Source organism: Malus domestica, chromosome 17 (genome assembly GCF_042453785.1).
Source record: "Malus domestica chromosome 17, GDT2T_hap1".
NCBI classification, from domain to species: domain Eukaryota; kingdom Viridiplantae; phylum Streptophyta; class Magnoliopsida; order Rosales; family Rosaceae; genus Malus; species Malus domestica.
The window spans coordinates 29,674,424-29,690,814 of NC_091677.1; the positions used below are offsets into that span (position 1 = coordinate 29,674,424).

Below are 16,391 nucleotides of genomic sequence, written 5' to 3' on the forward strand. Positions count from 1 at the left end.
TCACGTGCAAGGCATGTGATCATATTTAACAGAAAATGTAACAAACTTGACGGAAAGGACGATTCGTGCAACACAAACTTAAGTTGGAGGACGAGAGAAACTAATATAAGAGTTGAGGGATGAAAACTAAACTTATAGTATAGTTCAGGGATCTTTTCTATTATTTACCCTAAAAAATAAATATGATTATTTACCGAAATATAAAAAATTATTTATTGAACTGAACCAACCCTTCTCAAAATCTCGGCCCATCGGACCTGAACCCGCTTGCCCGCCCATATTTGACGGACTCGGCATCAAATTTGACCCATATTCATATTCTTCCAACTTCTCGCAAATCGTAATCGTCTCTCGCACTCACACATAGGATCACACATCGATCTCGCCATGGTGTTCATCACATCCCCAAATCACAAAACCCTAACCCTAAATCTAAACCCTAAGACCACCACCCTCAAAACCTTAAAGCTTCAAATCGAGCAAAATTCTCACATACCCATTTCTCAGCAGCGCCTATTCATCTCCCAAAGCCTCCAGTTACTCACCCAATCCGACTCCTCCCTCCTCTCCGACCTTGGAGTCCGACCCCTGTCAACCCTAACTCTTCACATTCCCTTATTCGGCGGCACCCAACCTCCCGCCGTCCCTAAACCCCGCCTCGAGTTCCTCAATTCCAAGCCTCCCCCGAATTATGTCGCTGGGCTCGGCCGTGGTGCCACTGGCTTCACCACCAGGTCCGATATCGGGCCCGCACGTGCTGCGCCAGACCTGCCGGATAGGTCGGCCACCACAATCGGCGGCGCTGCTGCTCCTGCTGCCCCGCCTGGGGTTGGCCGCGGACGCGGGAAGCCCGAGGAAGAGGAGGAGGATGAAGGGGAGGATAAGGGGTACGATGAGAATCAGAAGTTTGATGAATTCGAAGGAAATGATGTCGGGTTGTTTGCATCGGCGGAATACGATGATGAGGACAAGGAGGCTGATGCGGTGTGGGAAGCCATTGAGCAAAGAATGGACTCGAGGAGGAAGGACAGGAGAGAAGCTCGGTTGAAAGAAGAGATTGAAAAGTACAGAGCTTCGAACCCGAAGATCACGGAGCAATTCGCGACTCTGAAGAGGAAGTTGTACACCGTGTCTGCTCAGGAATGGGAGAGCATACCTGAAATCGGAGACTATTCGTCGAGGAACAAGAAGAAGAGATTCGAGAGCTTTGTGCCGGTGCCCGATACACTTTTAGAGAAGGCAAGACAGGAAAAGGAGCATGTTACGGCATTGGACCCCAAGAGTAGGGGAGCTGGTGGTATGGAGACTCCATGGTCTCAAACTCCGGTTACGGATTTGACTGCTGTAGGTGAGGGTAGAGGTACTGTTTTGTCATTAAAATTAGATAGGCTTTCTGATTCTGTTTCTGGATTGACGGTTGTCGACCCGAAAGGGTACCTTACTGATCTTAAGAGTATGAAGATTACTAGTGATGCTGAGATTTCGGATATTAAAAAGGCTAGGTTGTTGCTTAAGAGTGTTACACAGACGAATCCAAAGCACCCACCTGGATGGATTGCGGCTGCCAGGCTGGAGGAGGTGGCTGGGAAGATTCAGGCAGCTAGACAATTGATTCAGAAAGGGTGTGAGGAATGTCCTAAGAGTGAGGATGTGTGGTTAGAGGCATGTAGGCTTTCAAGCCCTGATGAAGCTAAGGCCGTGATTTCTAAGGGAGTGAAGTCGATTCCCAATTCGGTGAAGTTGTGGATGCAGGCTGCGAAATTGGAGCGTGACGATTTGAATAGGAGCAGGGTATTGAGGAAAGGTTTGGAACACATTCCCGATTCTGTTAGGTTATGGAAGGCGGTGGTGGAGCTTGCCAATGAGGAGGATGCGAGACTTTTGCTTCATAGGGCTGTGGAGTGTTGTCCCTTGCACATTGAGTTATGGCTTGCACTTGCAAGATTGGAAACTTATGAGAATGCAAGGAAGGTCCTTAATAGGGCAAGAGAGAAGCTATCAAAAGAGCCTGCCATTTGGATCACAGCAGCGAAGTTGGAGGAAGCTAATGGGAACACAGCCATGGTTGGGAAGATTATTGAAAGGGGTATAAGGGCTTTGCAAAGAGAAGGGTTGACGATTGATAGAGAGGCATGGATGAAGGAGGCTGAAGCTGCTGAACGTGCAGGGTCTGTTGCAACTTGCCAAGCAATCATTCGGAACACGATTGGGATTGGTGTGGAGGAAGAGGATAGGAAGAGGACATGGGTTGCTGATGCTGAGGAATGCAAGAAAAGGGGTTCCATTGAAACAGCCAGGGCCATTTATGCACACGCACTTACTGTCTTTTTAACCAAGAAGAGCATATGGCTCAAAGCCGCACAGCTTGAAAAGAGCCATGGTACTAGGGAATCTCTTGATGCTTTACTTCGTAAAGCGGTGACTTACCGACCACAGGCTGAAGTCTTGTGGCTTATGGGAGCTAAGGAGAAGTGGCTTGCTGGGGATGTGCCTGCTGCTCGTGCCATCCTTCAAGAAGCTTATGCTGCCATTCCTAATTCTGAGGAAATTTGGCTTGCTGCGTTTAAACTTGAATTTGAGAACCATGAACCAGAGAGAGCCAGAATGCTTCTTGCCAAAGCCCGAGAAAAGGGAGGTACTGAAAGAGTGTGGATGAAATCAGCAATTGTTGAGAGAGAATTAGGGAACATTAATGAGGAGAGGAAGTTGCTTGATGATGGGTTGAAGCGCTTCCCTTCCTTCTATAAATTATGGTTGATGCTTGGACAGCTAGAGGAACGCCTTTGTCATTTGGAAAAGGCCAAGGAGGCCTATGATTCAGGTCAGAAGCACTGCTCCAGTTCTATTCCACTGTGGCTTTCTCTTGCTAATCTTGAAGAGAAGATGAGTGGGCTGAGTAAAGCTCGTGCAATTCTGACGATGGCCAGGAAGAAGAATCCTCAGAACCCTGAATTGTGGCTTGCTGCTGTTCGAGCTGAATTAAGGCATGGAAATAAGAAGGAAGCTGATATCTTGATGGCAAAGGCTTTGCAGGAGTGTCCCAATAGTGGTATCTTGTGGGCTGCATCTATTGAGATGGTACCCCGTCCGCAACGGAAGACAAAGAGTATGGATGCCCTCAAGAAATGTGATCATGATCCCCATGTCATTGCTGCTGTGTCTAAGTTATTTTGGCATGACAGGAAGGTTGACAAAGCTAGGACTTGGCTTAACAGGGCAGTGACACTAGCGCCAGATATTGGGGATTTCTGGGCCTTGTACTACAAATTTGAACTTCAACATGGGACCGAGGAGAACCAGAAAGATGTACTTAAAAGATGCATAGCTGCAGACCCAAGGCATGGTGAAAAATGGCAACCTATTTCAAAGGCCGTGGAGAACTCCCACCAACCAACCGAAGCTATCTTGAAGAAAGTGGTGGTTGCTCTTGGGAAGGAAGAGAGTGCAGCTGAAAATAATAAACAGTAGTTCAAGCTGTTCTGTTCCAGGTTCTGCTTTTAAAAACTTGTAATACAGAAAAAAATTCGCTGATGAAGCATACATCGCATTAATTGTAGCTTTGCTCCTTTTATTGATTGTATATAGCATGAATTCTCAGTATCAACAATGATGAAGCATGTCTTTATTTATTGTTCGAATTACGATGGCATGTGTCAACTTATCTTTATTTATTGTTTGAATTACGATGGTTGTGTGTTTTTCTTCCTTCGTATGGTCAGGGTCTGTTGTAGATTCTTTTGAAATCTGAGTGTGCTTGATGATCTAGCTTTCTCAAACACTTTCCTTGTTTCAATTCAAGTATTGTAGGTTGTGTTGCAGTTTTTGTTATGACTACTGCAGCTCACATGGTTACCCCTGTGATTGTATCCAATGGTGTCAGGCTGTGTTTTGTCTTATCGTCATTTTCCCTTCTTTTGCTAGTTTATCTTGAATCTTCTTGTGAATTGATTGAGTTAAACCTTGTAATCCAAGATTCAGTTAATACTCTGCTTCTTAGGTTCCCTACCTGAATTTTGTATGCGAATTGAACACTTGCTTGTAAGAATGTATTTCTTGTATTAGATCACCTTGTTATTTAACCTGGATTTGGCGATGAAATGAATGACTATATCTAGTGCTACTTTTCTTTCTGTATTACTGCCGTGCCAATCAACAGAAGCTTCTTCTGTTGTAACGGGAAATAACAGTCTTAGATTTACTGAGGTCTGCTATCATATCAGAAGCATTTTCTATCATGTTTCTCTTTGTTTGGTTTTTGGTTTGAGTTTATAGAAGCGAGTTCCCTGTTCCTTTTGGTATGGATTTTCTAAAAGGTTAAACTAAGGCCTTCCATTGTGTTTTGCAGGTCGCTCCTCCCCCTTTCCCCCCTCGCACACGATTCAGATGTATGCCAAGTGAACTATATGGTACCAAATTTCTCATTCCAAATCATGACATGTCTGTAGGTACTTTCTTAAGTTAATGAAATCTGGTTGGCTTTTATGTGAGTCGGGATCCAACAGACAATCTCATCGGCAGCCAACTCAGTCTCATTGTCTGTCTTTCCAATACAATTCTTCCGATCAGACTAGGGGGTATCGAAGAGGACTGGAACGAGTAGGAGTATGTACAATGAAAGAGGCCTCATCGACCTGTGAGATTGATGATTGACAACGTGCATTTGTACGAGTATGAAGGGCTTCAAGCAATAGGTTAGTGATATTTTAAACATTGTCGAGGAAACGAAGATTTCTTGGGAATTTTTCTGAGGTCAAAGGAAATGGAGAAGAACAATTTTTTCCCTCTGCAAATCTGTTTATACCCGATCTTGCACTATCGGTAAATATGTTTGGAGTCGTTTGATTAAAAGAGTATATTATTGGCTGGGCCTGAAAGTCCGATTTCGGCCGAGTTGGTAGAAGTTAGTCTAGAAAGGAGGCTGTGAGTCTCGGCCCAGTAATGCATTGGTGGTGGCGCGACCGAGTCTTAGACGAGGTAGGATTGGTTAAGGATCAGGATTGGCTTCTGCCGAGATTTGAATGAGCTGCTAAAGGATCATGATTGGTTTCTAACTAAAATGTGAATCAGTCGCATAAGCAAATCTAGGATCAGAATTGTAGTACGAGTCGAAGAAGGTGAGGCTTGGGTCAAAGATAATTCTGAGTATAACAAGATAACATGTCGAGGAATTGCAATCCCTGTAGGATTCTATCATTCATTAGACTTGCCATCGAAGAATTTGTCCCCATAAATACAAGAGGATTTGTAGTGTAGAAGAGACCATCAACTCAACACTCACCCTGAGGAAAATATTAACTGCTCCACTAGCAAGCCAGCACAATTTCAGTTTGGTTAAACAGTTTTGAGTTGGCAGTCGACGGATGATTACAATTTGGTTAAACAGAATTTTCAGAGGCAACCGGCAAATGTGACGTTTGGTCAAACAACACTAGAGTCGTAAAATCGGCTTGGCTAAGGAGTTTTGACAGTTTGGTTAAATAGTAGGTTCTCTTTTTTCAACTAGTTATTGACTCAAGTCTCTGCCGGCGATTCTTCATGGAACAAGGTCATTTCATCAATTTTCTTGGTGAAGTGAGCTATTACCAAGTTACATTTATGTCCAATACTTAGACGGTGGAATCATTTTTGGATTTCACATAAAAATCATAACCTTCTTTTAGGTTTTAGAACTAAGGCCGAGAGTGTTTCTTTCTCGGGCAAAATTGCCTCATTCAAAAGTTAGAAGTGCATTATATCACACGATCATATTTAGAAGTACTCACTCGAACTCGGTAGCAAATTGGCAAGGCCATAATCAGTAGAAGAACGTAGTTAGCTCATAAGCAAGGTCTAAAATATCGATATTATCTCGATATTTTCATCGAAATTTTCGTATTTTTGGACTACCGATATTTCCGATATCATCGATATTTTAGACCTTGATAGGAACTCTACGTGGTACTAAGTCACTCATGTATCTTACCATGCAATGTATAAAGTGTAAAAAATTGTACTAATTTATTATATATAAATGATTATGGTGTGTTTAAACTTCTTTCATTAATTATTACATATTTTCTACACTCACAATATTTGCCAGCTCGTTATATAACCAACTTAAATCAGTTAAATCCATCATGCAATGCATTTCCTTCCAAATTTTTGTGATAAACTAATAGATAATTAACTAAATAAATATCCTGCAAAGTTTCAATAAAAATTTCCAAGTTTTTCTTACAATTTCCATGGTTTTTACTCAATTTTTATCGATATCGATAATATCCCGATATTTCCATCGAAATTTCTGTGTTTTTGGACTACCAATATTTCCAATATCATCGATATTTTATACCTTGCTCATAAGTTACTTGGTCTGCGCAACACAAACTTTGTAATTTTAGGGTCAACATTTTGGAACGCCCAATGGGACATAATTGCTAAAAATTGCGAAGTTTAAACGATGTTTCCATATTCCAGTTCATCTGATTGGACAAGATCTAAGCAAATCTAAGCTCAATGGGGAAAGACACATTCAAAAGAGTGAGGAGAACAAAAGGGGAAGGAAAGTGAGGAAGACTCTTGATGCACATGAAGAGATGAGAGCTTCCGTCACCTTCCAAGAACAATAGATAAAAAAAAAAGACATTGCCCGTTTCAATACATGGTTAGTTGAGAAAGGGTAGTTGAGAAACACTTTCCTTATGTTCTTCCATTATTATTTTTTCTTTTTTTTTGAACTCTTTGTTGGAATTTTCAAGAGGGTTTTTGTCTTAATTCAGTTCTCTCTCGATGTTGATATTTCAGCTCAAACCTACTAGGTGAAAATAATTAGGATCTTCCAAAAGAATTTGGTGAAGTACTAAACTTTGGAATAAAAAAGTTTTTGATACACTCTCGGGTTACGCACACAAATTACCTAATCCAGCTTCTAGGGGTAATGCTAAAACTGAATTAGTTTAAAATTTTCGTTTCCGTAGCTTTATTCCCTAATCCAATTCAAAACTTTAGTTGATCAAATCACCTTCCATGCGCGGCCGATTAAAACTAATCTCAATTAACAACATAATCATCATTATCTTGTAGCAGCCCTCCTCTGGTGGTGACATAATTAAATTAAAATATTGGGGTTACGGCTGAATGAAAGTGTTTGTTGGCTTCACCACTATTTGAGATATTTTGGAATCATTTATTAATTTAATAACGTCAACCTAAAACACTTGATAAGTTCGATTAGGGAAATTGGCATATGGTTTGTAATTATATCATGTTCCTTAATCCTTGTCGCTACTTGAGTGATATCATGGGACGGCGACCGGTCCCACCTCCCTCATCATTCAGTCTTATCACTCCTCTTAGCACGTTGATCAAAACAATTAATGTCCAAAGTGTTCTTGTTTTCTAAATTTTTTTTTTTTTATGTAGGGAATTCTCTACTCATTCATTTAACTTCTTCCACAACTTTATTCAATCATTTCTTATTGGTTTTATTAGATCATTTTTAAATGAGATGTCAAAAATTATACACAAATTGTTTTAACAAAGATATTTTTTTTGGTGTTCTAAAGAAAATGTCAAAATCTTACGAGATTTGACATTCTCTACTTTACTGCTAAATTTGAAAGCAATGTCAAAATATATTTTGCTTACATGAATTGTCATTCGAATTACAAATCCCTAAAAAGCCATTTACATGTTTTGAGATATTATATACATCTTGGTCCTTAAATCGTTCATCAAGGATTCAATAAGAAGGTTCAACGACTAAAAATTCTAGTGCGTAGGACATTCCAGGACGTGTTAAAATTTCAATAGCTAAAAGCTGAAAGCGGAAAGTTACAAATATATGAGAAACAAGTGAGTTGTGACGGTGATTGGATGACCACCGTGCAGCTGCTGACTTGGTCTTTTTGTTCATTGTGCTTAGAAATGGAGGAGAAAAGCCAAAAGTAGTTTTTTGTTTTGGGTAGAAAAAGGGTCTCTGCAACATAAGTGTCACCCCGTCTTGTCCAGCAACTAATTGAAAAAAATCTGGGTGGAAATTTTCTCAAAGTGCGTAAAAAAGTCGTAAGATATTCATGTGATTTAAACTTTATATTTTGTCTTTCTTTCTATAAAAAAATTGACATAATATATTGACGTGATCTAATAGTGATTGTTGAAATAAGAGGAAAGGCAAAAAACAGAAGAGGGAATCATACTCCGTCCCGATGAGTAACTGCCCATATTGCCATTGGTTATTTGGAGAAGAAGAAAATCATACATTATAAATAGTATCATCAACTGAATTTTACGTTGTACTATAAAAAAGGTCATACCCAGTGCACAAGGCTCCCGCTTTACGCAGGATCTGGGAGAGGTGAATGTCGGCTAGCCTTACCCTCATTTATGTCGGCTAGCCTTACGTCGTACTATACATACAAAATTTTAAACTAGTGTTGATAGAAGATAAATTAATAAGGAACCGTTTGATAATCATTTCATTTTTTATTTTTAGTTTTAGCTTCAACTTATTTGAAATCTGAAAATTGAAATTTTGTTTGGTAATTACCTTTAATTTCATTTTTCAAAAAATGAAAACTAAAAACTAAAAATGAGATTATTATGAAACGCCCTAAACTATCGCAAGAGGTAACTTCCCACATCGTCCAGGGATGAGGATCATGTAAGCCTTATATGTATATTCTCATCTCTACCTAGCACGAGGCATTTTGGAAGCTCACTGGCTTCGGATTCCGTAAGAACTCCGAAGTTAAGCGAGTTCGGACGAGAGCATTCTTAAGATGGGTGATCTACTGGGAAGTTCTCGTGTGAGTTCCCAGAAACAAAACTATGAGGGCGTGACCGGGGCACAAAACGGAACAATATCGTGCTACGACATAGTTGAGCCTAGGATGTGATGGGGCCTGGGTCGGGATGTGACACAAGAACCATCAATGTCCTGATTCACAATATTAATCGGCTCTCATATTTACTCTGCGAACCTATCATTCATAGTCTTAATTCAACTACAATTTTACTCCTTTATTTTATTTTATTTTGTTGAGGAAAATCATGAATAAGCAGTAGAAAAGAAACTGAAGGCTCGCACACAATCATAATGCATAAAAGAGAGTACTAGTCTTTGTACAAACACAGCTACAAATACATAATATGACAATAGAAATAGATGACCAATTCCAAAATGTACAAATAATATTGATAATTTGGCATTTCCACTCCAGGAGCTGAAAAACGAGAGCTCGTGATGGTCGGACTGCTTGAGAAGGAGATCACAAAACCGTCTCCCTCTACAGCGGTCATGCCTTGGATAAAAACTGAAAACTAAAAACATGCTCGTGAACATTACACAGCAGTGACTTTTCCTAACTACACATACTATTATTTACTTTACAAGACATTGGCTATAATTCCACTTTCTGGCAACAAAAACTAAGGCATGGCCCAACAAAAAGCATGAACCAGATTGTGCCACTGCTGAAAGGCCTGAAAAAACAAGCAGCCTTTGTGCAGCAGATTGGCCTGAAATTTGAAGCTTCAAGGATCCCTTGTAATAAAAACTCACAAGGCTTCTAGGATCATAGGTTGTTTTCCGAAACATTGCAACCGGCTGTGATGACAAATTAGAGAGGGGGGAGGGAGAGGAGGGAGAGGAGGGAGAGGAGGGAGAGGAGGGAGAAGGGGGAGGGAGAGGATGGGGTGGTGGTGTGTGTGTGTGTGATGACAAATTAGAGAGGGGGGGAGGGAGAGGAGGGAGAGGAGGGAGAAGCATAAAAAGGAAAAGTTTGAAATGCAACTCCTGACCGGGTTCCGGAAAATGGAACGAGTGAGAAAGGATGAGGGAAATGGGCTTGTACTAGTTCTACAACATAGAGGTGTGACCGTGTGAGTGGGAATTGCAAAGCTCAAATTTAAAAGAAATGAACTTTTCAATCTTGGTCCTTCCAAAAGAAGTTCTTCATGGGATATGAAGAGGAAGAAGAGGAACCCGTACCCGAATTATGGAGCACTTGTTGAGGACAAATGTTAGTGTTATAGTCCTGCTGGTTTGGATTGGTAAAAGGGAGATGTGATTGCAGCAAAAGATTGTTGTTGGCGTCCAAATCATCCCACACAGGACTACCTGGACCCCAACCTGCAGGAATTGCATTAATCCAAGCATCTGCCATGTCCCCCCAAACAATTTCCTCTTGCTGCGAATTCCCTCCTGCGCAATCCGTATTTGCCTCAATTTCGTCAATCACTTTGGCCTCACTAAACTCCAGTCCCGAATCATTGTCAGTGCTATTCTCTTCTTGGGTATGTGGAATTGGTGGTGGCGGCATTGCCTCCACATTGGAAGCGCTTCTCTTGACTTTTTGAGGTTGCTTGCGGCGCCTGGTTGGCTTTGAACTCTCATGGGTTGGAGGCGAAGTAGCTGCTGAACTTGGATCTGAAGAAGTTGGAACATCTGATTTGTCTTTGTTGAGAAAAAGCTCAGGGAAATTGAGCCTGGCATTCTCTCCTCTCAATTTGAAGGCCTCGCGGTCGTAAGCCATGGCGGCATCTTCAGCTGTGTCAAAGGTGCCAAGCCAGAGGCGAGTCCTGTTTCGAGGAAGGCGAATTTCAGCTACCCATTTACCCCAATGCCGTTGCCTCACTCCCCTGTAAAGTTTTGTAGTATTATACGGCATTGCCGGTGCTCGAAACATTGGCCTTCCATCTGGTCCCAATCTGTTCATCATCATCGCCCTCCCTCTTGGACTCAAATTCAAAGCATCACTCCAATACTGAAGAAGTTGCTGGTGCTGCTGCCAAGTCAACGTCGCTGGGGGCGGATAACTCATCTGCTGCTGCTGCAGCTGCTGGGATTCAAAAGATATCATTTGCTGCGGATTTTGTTGCTGTTGCTGTTGAATTGGTGAGGGCAATAAAGGCACATTTGTGGGGTTGAATTGTTGGGGGAATTGCATCATAGGCTGTTGAGACCCGTCGAAAGAAAACGGAAAAACTATTTTTGAAGAGGAAGATGGATAGGGAGCGATGATTGGCGATGGTGTTTGATGAGCTAAAGAAGGTGAAGATTGAATTGGGTCTTGCCTTTCAGGGCTCTTGACTTTCTTGAGAGGCCTATTCGACGCCATGGACGCCTCACTAAAACCGGGCTTCCATGGCGGCCTCTCGAAGGAAAAATCAAGCTCCCCATCTTTGTTAGCCTCCCAATCTACGCTTGTTTCCATCCTGGATTTACCACTCTTTTTTGCTGCAGCCATTGTTGCTTGCTTTACCTGCTCGCTTTCTCTTTGAGACTCTCAAACAAATTCCGAAAGCCGAAAGGAGATTCAAGAAACAAATTGAGATGGGTCACGCAAGAAAAAGGAAAAAAAAAAATCGAATCCGATGATTCCAAAAATCAAACCAGAAAATCAAAAGAAAAGAAAATTCAAGTACCCAGATGGAATTTTGGTCTAAGAATTAATAAAAAAGAACAAAGACTGGATTTTGGAATCTGGGTTTCGATTTCAACAGCTGATCCGATCGAACAAAAAACAGAATCGGATGCCAAAAGCGGAAATTCTTGAGGAACCCATCTCAATTCCCTGAATGCAGTAGCTTGAATTCAACAAAGAGAGCGAGCAGGTGACGGCAAGTAACGAATATCCGAGTGGTTGCGGATGAAATTGTTGGGTGGCAGAAGGCGAAGAAGCTGGGGGAGCGAGAACAGATGATTTTTGTGCAGAGAAGCGGAGGAGGAAGGAGGGTTTATAAGAGAGCAGATAAAGATTTGAAGCGAGACTTTTTGAGGAAAGAGAGAGAGAATTTGTACAAGGCTCGGGATTGGTTGGCTTTACATTGGGACCCACACGGATTGGTTTTTCTTGGTTTCCTTGCTTCCACTCCAATTTCTCTCTGCCACCTTCCACCAACGGAAGCCACGTGTCTACATCTTTCTTTCTCTCTGTTTTTATCTGCGTTAATTAAACCTAATACAATATTTTGTTCCAGAAACTTTCCGATTTCGCACTTCCATTTTCCTTTGAACTCCTCTCTTCTTCTACCGTCTTACGATTCAATAAATTCAAACTTATCTCCCACGGTTTACCAAAAAAAATAACAACCTTATCTCCTACGTGGCATGTACTCATTGGTCGTTGGACATCAGCAGGAGCAAACTTCTTAAACAAATCTTTTAAGCTCATTCGACGATAATAAATAAGACGGTGGATATTACCATGATTTAGGCATGGTGAGCAAAAATATTACTTACATGAATGATTTGTTATCTCGCCCATTTGTTTGGGTACAAATACTGCTAAAATACATCCAATAAGTTAGAACACAATTTGAAAATCTAAACACATGAGAGGTTTAGAATTACGACAAATGTATAATGCTGCTTTGGGTACCATCTAATAGTACCGTTTAATGGTATTCTTTTCTAATCCAAATATTGTAAATAACAAATTCTATACTAATTTGTTCTTACCTCGCCAATAAAAAAATTAATAATGCTACTTTGGATAACTCATATAGAAGATAATTATTCAGCCATAAAACGAATGGGTCGCAATAGTTACTAGGAAGAATTCACAACAAATTTTTGGGGTGGCAAGACGGTCAAACATGCAGCTATTTCAAACAAAGATATGTCACCAAAATTCCAACCCCAGCCGACCACCTGCTTGATTTATCAAAGTACAATTAATAACTCAATAATTTTCTATATATATATGTTTTTCGTCTATATTTTTTATTGATAGAAAAGTTAATCCGCATTTAATTCATGGAACAAATACAATACAGGAAACTTAGCCTCAGCACTAAACCAATCAAGGCCACTATTAATTATGCACAATAAGAGAAAATTTTTTGTGTGACAATATCTATTACACCAAATGTAATAATTTAATTGGTAGAAAAAAAATTATTCAAGTTTTCAACTAATTATATTATAATACTTAAAAAAATTTATTCAGTACACTAAAAAAATAGAAAAACTAATAAAAATAGCTTGAAAACTTTGAGTTTTAATGATAAGGACTAAATAAAGGGTAAAGTAAATAATATCAAGTTTGACTTTTAATATAAAAATGTAATTTTTCGCTAAAGTGAACAATACTGTGAATTTTTCGTTAAAACACTCTAAAAAAAATCTCTAGTGCAGTGAATGATCAATCAAGCCCACTGTTTTTGTTTTTGTTGTTATTCAATTCTTTTCATTACCCTAACAGGCTACCACCGTCATAAATGTATAAAGTAGTCTACAATCCACCTACTACCAATGTGATTATCTAATTTATTAACCTGATCCATTGTTAGCAAAATGATCAATTTTTTATTTTATTTTTGTCAGTGCACAATGATTGAACTATCCATGTTAAGTTAAACGATATTGTCACCTTTAATTTAATCCAATTGTCACAGAAGTTCTTACCTTTAAACTTGTATAAAACTTCACCAGTTTAGGTGTCTAATGCAATGAGGCATATTTGTTGTTTACATGGAGCCAAGTATTTACACGTGCATAATTAAAATCTAATACAATTTGCAATAGCCACTTAGTACTACAGTCTAGTGGTATTATTCTCTATTTGTAAGTTGGAGGTCTTAGGTTCGATTTTCGGCAAATACGAATTATGGTTAGGCTCACTCTCTCACCCCTTTAGTGCATGTAATATTGTTTGTTCAATAAAAAAAAAATTACAATTTGCAATAAGACGATATTTTTCTTTTTTTCTTATACAGATAGGAAGAGAAGAGAATTGAACTCAAAACTATGGTGGAATGCTAAAATATTTTGAGAAATGAAAGGAGACTCTCTCGAAAATTAGACTCTTTGTCATCTCATGTTTTTCTTTTTTGCATAATATTTTATAATGTTGGTACAAAAACTAATGTGAAAATGTGAAAATGTTGGTACAAAAACTAATGTTAAAACGTGAGTGACTGAGAGACCCACTTTAAGAGAAATTTTCAAATATTTTTAGACCTTTAGGGTCAGCTTTAGAGGTGTTAGGTTTTATGTCCTTTTCTTTTTCTTGTATCTTTGTTATTTTTGTTTAGAGGGTAAAGTTTATGTCCCCTTCTTTTTCATATATATTTTTTCATCCTTTTTTCTTGTATTATGAAAGGTTAAATTTATGTTTCCCCGATTAAGTGTACCTTTTTTTCGCTACCAATAAAAATTTTCACGTACCGTCAGGATTTTGTAGATAAAAAAAAACTACAAACGCTTAGATTGCTAAAGAAAGTAGGGAGAATACAACTACAAGTGATCCACGAGTCCACGTTTGGGGGGTCTCTCTCTCTCTCACTTTCGGTGGAAGCATGAGAAAATAAAATTGTGAGATCCCGCTTGTCTTTCCGCAAGTCAACAACCATAAAACGGTTTCATCCGAGGGACGGTGAGAATCGGCACCTGTCGGTGGTCCACTCTTGCTCTCTAATCATTCTTTTCTCTCTTCTTTTTTTTCCATGAATCTTTGTCCAAAGTCCACTAAACAAAGTCGTTCATCTTTTTATAAGTATCATGTTTCCTCCAAGATATTTTGTGCAGCCAATTTAATGAACAAGGAAGTGCCACATGAATGTTCCGTCCAAAAAGAAGGACAACAAAAAAAATATCAGTTACACGACCTCTAAAGATATAAATTTTAGAATTTAATTTGTTGTTGTCTTCTTCTTTTAGAGGCTATATATATATAAGGCTACATATAACTTGTAGTACAAGAGAAAGACATGTAAGAAGAATTTGTGAATGGCTACTAATTCTAAGCATGAATTTGTAAATTTATCTCACATATCTTTCTAATGCTCGTGAACTACATTTCCAATCTCTTCTAAGTAACAATTTGTAATACATTCCTTACTAACTTGAACTCAATCTCTTGAGATTCGGAAATCCCACCAAAACATGGCTTAAAAAAAAAAAAAAAACTATCCAGCTTATTAGACACGTGCATATATACATAAGCAATAACCAAAACCAAAAGAAGCTTTTCTGTCGAAGCGCTGGGAATGAAATTTGACCTAAAGAAAAAGAAAGAAGTTGGGAATGAAACGTGGCGTTCATTCGAGCATGCATTGTGGTTGCTTTCAGCCATCTCTCTCTATCTAGAAAGCAGTAGAGAGACTTTCAGCCATCTCTCTCTATCTAGAAAGCAGTAGAGAGAGAGAGAGAGAGAGAGAGAGAGAGAGAGAGAGTAGAGAAATATAAGATCTCCTGTTCTTCTTCTTCTTCTTCTAAAAACCACCATTAATGATTCAGGGACAAACAAAAATACCCGTCTTTTTCTTTGACTACGTACACCAATAATACAGTTTACCGAAAGTAAGGCATTAGGCATGCACTGCATGCGCATGTCGTGGAGTAATTGGGCTGACGATATTTCTATAGTTCTAGGCAAAATCCACGTATATATACATGTAATGTGTGTCACATTCACAAGTCATATGGACTCTTCCAGATATGTGATTCAATTCCTTGTTTGGCATACAAACAAATCACATATATATGCCCTTATGTATAAATACAAGTTATTTAACCAAGGAACTATTGTTATAAGACAAAATGAGAGAGATTTTGCTAGAGATTGACGTGGAACGAGAATGAAGTGATGGATCTCTCTCTTTATTTTTTACACGGATATCAGACAAGAAAATGAGGTGAGAAAAATGTAGTAGAAAGATTCCTTTATATAGAGAGTAACATTGCTTCTCTCCAATGGAAGTTTGGATAGGCAAAAATAATGAAAATCATGTAGGAAAAGGATATGGCGGATCCTTTTCCTAAGGATCCTAGGGGTCCCACGATCGTGATCGTTTACCGTACATTGTACGGTCATAAATCATTTCAAAATTTAAAATTTAAAAGTAAATTTAAATAGTATCTAACAAAAACTGACCGCACGATGTACAATGAAAAGTCACAATAGCGGGATCCCTAGGAACCCCAAGAAAAGGATCCGGCGATGATCCTTTTTCCAATCATGTAGGTAAAAACCTATAAGTCTTTGAAGCTACATACACCAATAGGGAAGAAGATAAAGTCTTCAGCAACAAAGGCTTTCAAATTCTTATGAGGAATAGATGACATGCACATAAATAGCTCACAATTACGTGTGAACGAATGGTTTTTGCTAGCATTTCTCATGTCACTACATATAGACATTTTATATTCTTGTTTACATAGTTCAAATCATGAAAACTAGTGACGGTTGAATAATAACCATGCGTTGATCAAATTAATTAATTTTTAGGAGAGGTTAAGCTGTTGTTATATGCTATAGATGTGAGATAAACAAGGTATTTTTTTTTTGTTGATAAATGATAGCATATGCTTCTGTACAACATGATGTAGCAGATAATTCATGAAGAATCTCATTTTTAGCATTTTTCGTCAATATCATACTCATGAGCGGTGAGTGCATGAAAAA

General features: G+C 39.1%; 2 protein-coding genes across 2 annotated transcripts; one reads left to right on the plus strand and one right to left on the minus strand.

Annotated features, from left to right (window-relative positions):
- The first annotated feature begins 251 nt into the window (after positions 1–251).
- On the plus strand, positions 252–5,757 carry LOC103405680 (protein STABILIZED1-like). Its single transcript, XM_008344707.4, has 2 exons — positions 252–3,488; positions 4,346–5,757. The coding sequence occupies exon 1, from the start codon at positions 388–390 to the stop codon at positions 3,466–3,468; it is 3,081 nt and encodes a 1,026-aa protein (XP_008342929.3). The 5' UTR covers positions 252–387; the 3' UTR covers positions 3,469–3,488; positions 4,346–5,757.
- Positions 5,758–9,121: 3,364 nt separating this feature from the next.
- LOC103405679 (ethylene-responsive transcription factor ERF054-like) lies at positions 9,122–11,745 on the minus strand. Its single transcript, XM_008344706.4, has one exon. It carries the CDS (start codon positions 11,226–11,228, stop codon positions 9,906–9,908), a length of 1,323 nt encoding a protein of 440 aa, XP_008342928.3. The 5' UTR covers positions 11,229–11,745; the 3' UTR covers positions 9,122–9,905.
- Between the last annotated feature and the right edge of the window lie 4,646 nt (positions 11,746–16,391).